The sequence below is a fragment of the Eleutherodactylus coqui genome, chromosome 6 (genome assembly GCF_035609145.1).
Source record: "Eleutherodactylus coqui strain aEleCoq1 chromosome 6, aEleCoq1.hap1, whole genome shotgun sequence".
Classification (NCBI taxonomy): domain Eukaryota; kingdom Metazoa; phylum Chordata; class Amphibia; order Anura; family Eleutherodactylidae; genus Eleutherodactylus; species Eleutherodactylus coqui.
The window spans coordinates 230,397,988-230,403,030 of NC_089842.1; the positions used below are offsets into that span (position 1 = coordinate 230,397,988).

Sequence of the window (5,043 nt, forward strand, 5' to 3'; positions counted from 1 at the left end):
CTCTCCTGTGTACCCAGAAGATAATGGCCCAGTATCCAGGCCAAGATCAGAGAAGCTCCTGCAAAGATACATAAGATAAAAAAAACACAAAGGTAAAGAATGATCAAGAAACACTGGGACTAATTCCAAGTTGTATTCACTACTGAATGGACATCCACACTTTTCGTGGTCATATACATTATTTTTTTAAACACTGGATTACTAACACCCAATATGCCTTCAGCTGTCAGCTAGTTGTCACACTTAAAGGGGTTGTCCCGTGGCAGCAAGTGGGTCTATACACTTCTGTATGGCCATATTAATGCACTTTGTAATGTACATTGTGCATTAATTATGAGCCATACAGAAGTTATAAACTCACCTTACCTGCTCCGTTGCTGGCGTCCTCGTTCCCATGGAGCCGACTAATTTTCGCCCTCCGATGGCCAAATTAGCCGCGCTTGCGCAGTCCGGGTCTTCTGCTCTCTGCAATGGAGCCGCTCGTGCAGAATGCCGGCTCCGTGTAGCTCCGCCCCGTCACGTGCCGATTCCAGCCAGTCAGGAGGCTGGAATCGGCAATGGACCGCACAGAAGAGCTGCGGTCCACGGAGGGAGCAGACCCCAGCGGCCATCTTCAGCAGGTAAGTATGAAGACGCCGGACCGCCGGGATTCAGGTAAGCGCTGAGCGGTTTGTTTTTTTAACCCCTGCATCGGGGTTGTCTCGCGCCGAACGGGGGGGGTTAAAAAAAAAAAAAAACCGTTTCGGCGCGGGACAACCCCTTTAAGTAGCAGCATCTATTCAGCAGCAATGTTTCATAATTTATGACTGAGCTCCCCAAGGAGCTAATTCACTTCCTCAAAAGTATCAAGAATTGAAATCAGGTTAGAGGGGATCCATGAACATGAATAAACAATGGGCCACGTTTAACTTTCCCTGTTTGTGGCTGAAAACCATCTGCACTCTGACCATTGGTGCCAAATGTCTTTTCTTTTTTCATTCTAACTACTCCTAACAGCGTGGCAGTTCAGCACATCTACATCACTTCCCAAACTTTCAAGTCAACCTCTGGCTTTTCCTGGGCCTATGCTGACATCCATACTTTCCTCTATAGCGGAAAGTCAAGAAGACTGTCACGCCCGCAGCAGAGCTCCACTGTCAAGTATTACTTTGAAGTTGATTAATATTTTATGCTAACCTAAGATAAAGCTACTATAATAGGCTACCTTGACTGTCACATGGAGGTAATAATACTCATCATGTGATAAGCAACAGAAATTGCAAATTAATTTCCTAGTACTCATACAAATAGCTTGAGGTGTAGAAGGAGTCCCTCAGTCAGTCCTTACTTATCGGACTGTGAAGGTTAGACAATGGAGTCCTCTGCCTGTAAGCTCTATCATGTTGATGGCTTTGATTCCAGACAATTTCTGGAGATGTACTTTTCAGATAAACCTGAAGTGGTCTTTGCAGAGGAGTCCTTGATATTTCCCATTGAAAATCTTACAAAAACGTTCACAGCTGGTATGCCTGACATTCATCCCGTCTAAATGGCCTTAGTCCTACTTTTTTGAGAATGTGGCCATCTGATGTAGAAACAGCTCATCCATATATTCTGCTTGAAAATGTTTACAATGGCGCTTTCTGTTGTTCCTGCCATGTATTCCTACCCAAACAGTATCTACAGAACGACTTTTCTCTGAAGCTAAGATCTGTGTGGAGATGTAGGCTTTCATTACATAAAATGCAACACCTCCTCCATTTTTATTAGGTCTGTGTCTTATAAATAAGTAGTATCCTTAAAGCCTTGGAATAATCATGTGCATCATGCCACCAAGTGAAGTCAATGACATTATATTTCTCTTCTCTTGTGTTAGAAGCTTTAATTCTTGTTTGTTTCCCATGCTCTGTGCATTTGTATAAAAACATGTTAGTTTGTGATCGGGGTCTCTTGTCCAATTCTCCTTGTTTGTTTCCCAGCTCTGTGCATTTGTATAAAAACATGTTAGTTTGTAATCGGGGTCTCTTGCTCCTCTTCTTTCCTTTTGAATTTTTACCATTTATTTTTCCTTTCACTTTTAATAGCAGGGTACACAGTTGTATTCATTAGCTGTATATTTTTTCCTGGCCTTTCATTTCCCTTCTCATATTGTTATAGTTTAAAGCTCTCCTGATGAGAGTAGCAAGGTGCCTGACAAACATATGCTTTCCTGCCGTTGTAAGGTTCCCATTGTCTCTAGCAAGGATTCCATCAAATAGGTAATTCCCTCCATGGTCTGAAAATCCAAACCTTTGCTGATGGTACAGTTGACTATTCATGTTTTGTTTGGTAGAAATGAAAGGAAAACATATTTATGTAATGTTTATGAATATACATAAAAAAACACAAAAAGCATCACTTGTGCTATTTAGTGTATAGTAAAGTGGGTGGATGAAATAAGTTAAGGCATAAGGGGAGACCACAGTGACTCTGTAGTCCCACATATACATGGAGCTAGCTATGTATGAGGGTCTAACATATGACTGTAGATGCTTCAATATTTGCCATTTATTTTTCCAGGTCTCATTAGAGGAGAGATCTTGGTTGACCTCAGCGTTGGTCCCATGATTCAACATTTGTATGCGGCCTGTGAGTTTTTCAAGCATATTATAGTGCTGAAGGCCACTGACAGATGCATCCTGGAGCTGAAAAGATGGCTGGACACACGGACAGGAGCATTTCATTGGGGCCATGCCACACAGCTTCATGTAGACACAGAGGGAAAGAGGTGAAATATTGGATCAAAGATTAGGAGAAAACCCGCTGTCATTGTCATCATTGCTACAGTACAAATGTGCTCCTATATCTCTTTTAATGCACCCATGACGCTATTTGACTTGGCAGCAGCTACCTGACACTTGTTGCTGCAGTTAAGTTTACTGTTAATTAAAGTCTCCACATCTTTTGTCATGTCAGTTTTGCCCAGTGGTTTCCTATTTAGTGTGCGCTGGTGGCCTTTTTCCCTGCCAATATGTATGACCTTACACATATCAGTGTTAAACCTCATTTGCCACTTTTCTGCCCAAACTCCCAATTTATCCAGATCTATTTGCAATTGTACACTGTCCTCTCTTCTGTTAATTACTGAACATAGTTTTGTTTCATCTGCAAATATTGATGTTTTACTGTGCAGCCCTTCTACCAGGGCATTAATAAATATACTGGAAAGAATAGGCCCAATACATTTGTAATGCTAGTCTACAGTTAGAAGTATAAGCCTGACACTTAGTACTCTGGTCTTGGTTGACTCCAATAATCTACAGTTGACTGGTCTATAGTGGTAACTGCTGAGCTGTAACGCCTATAGTGATGTCAGTGGGATAATTACTTTCCTCATTTTTCCCATTTCTTTCAGGGAGCAGTTACAGGACAAAGAAGAAAAAATTAGATCAGCAGTTCAACATGTTATGAAATGTGACTTTGGGAAAGAAAATATAATAGAACCGCTGGACCTCCCACCAGCCGATTGTATTATCAGCGCTTGGCTTCTAGATATTATCAGCAAAGACCATGATGATTTCAGGAGATGTCTTGGGAAGTTCTTAAGGCTGCTGAAACCTGGGGGACACCTCATATTATTTGGGTCTTTAAATGCAACATATTTCACAGTCGGTAAAGACAAGCTCCATATTCTCAGATATGATGAGGATTTGGCCAGGAAAGCTCTAGTTGGAGAAGGCTTTGTTATTGATTGCTGTAATGTTAAGGAGACAAAAGTTGTGAGTGACCTTTGTGACACTAAGGCTGTCATATTCATTGTTGCTCACATGGAGAAGTAGAAACCTAAAATTAAGTCTGCCAGTTAGTAGTTCATATGTAAATCTTTCAAGTAGAATTTAATAATCAAACCGGGGCTTCCTGTATGATCTAACTCTCCTACAGAATTCATAGACAATCCTATTAATGTGCCTATAGGTGTCTGCAATAGTTTAATTTAAACTTATAGTTTCATCATTGTAGCATGATGCCCGTATAGCAAGAGTCCAATGTATTCATGAAATGTAAGTTCCCCCACCCTCCAGCAACTGATTGACAGCCTTCTCCCTTTTACTGTGCATAGGGAGAAAGCTATCAATCTGCAGTGGAAGATGCCGGCATATCATGAATACACTTCTATACTGTTTTATAGTTGTGGTATCATGCTGCTATGATTAAACTATAGGATATTCACAAATTACAGACATACTGCCGGAATCAGTGTGTGTGACTACTGATGCTGCTCTATGACAGAGCAGCATAATTGTGGTCACAGATTCCCTTTGCAGGTAAAGGGAGCTGGGGGGTGATGTACTTTTTTTTACTTGGCCTCTTTGTGTATTCTGAGGTACCTGCCACCGGAGTCTGTGATGCGGACGAAAATCTCTGTCACCTGCCCTAACTGCACCGTAAGTTAGTTTGTGGTACTTTAGGCAGGTAAAAGGTTCCCTTTAAACAATTGGTTAGTTTGATGTTATTAAAACTTTGTGTTTGGAAACTTTATTTGGACTGAGAATAGCCCTGAGATCTCATATGATCATCTGCATTACATTAATATGGTAATAAAGGTAAATATTTAGCTCTGAACTGTGTATTTTCCTTAAGGAGATCAGTATGTTTTGCCTACTTCTTACTACATGATTCTGAATCTTGATGTATGAGCCATAAAATCCTCATATGGCTGAAACTCAAGAAATGAAAATGCATACATAAAAATTAATGACCACATTCACCATGAACCTTCGCTCATCCTCAGGGCTCAATCACTTATTATATTTTATATAAAATCATAACTTTTCCAACAAAGAGGTGTATAAAGGCTCTGCTCTGCTACATTTTTGTATATACTTCATATTAAAAAAAGCATACAAAAGGTTGAATTTTGTTGAATTTGCTATGAAAATCATGGTATGCTCCACTTAACATGTACCGTATGCAGAGAAGCATTTCTCCTCATATTTGGCACCCCATGGAGCCCATATGACAGCACATTGAGGCTGTAGAGTTCCATTATATGAAGCCATATGGCCTCTGTGCAATGCTGTGTCA

The 5,043-nt window shown here is 40.6% G+C and overlaps 1 protein-coding gene across 1 annotated transcript; it reads left to right on the forward strand.

Moving 5' to 3' along the window:
* The first annotated feature begins 1,317 nt into the window (after positions 1–1,317).
* On the forward strand, positions 1,318–4,581 carry LOC136633384 (nicotinamide N-methyltransferase-like). Its single transcript, XM_066609084.1, has 3 exons — positions 1,318–1,502; positions 2,539–2,746; positions 3,374–4,581. Exons 1-3 carry the CDS (start codon positions 1,352–1,354, stop codon positions 3,795–3,797), a joined length of 783 nt encoding a protein of 260 aa, XP_066465181.1. The 5' UTR covers positions 1,318–1,351; the 3' UTR covers positions 3,798–4,581.
* Positions 4,582–5,043: the final 462 nt, after the last annotated feature.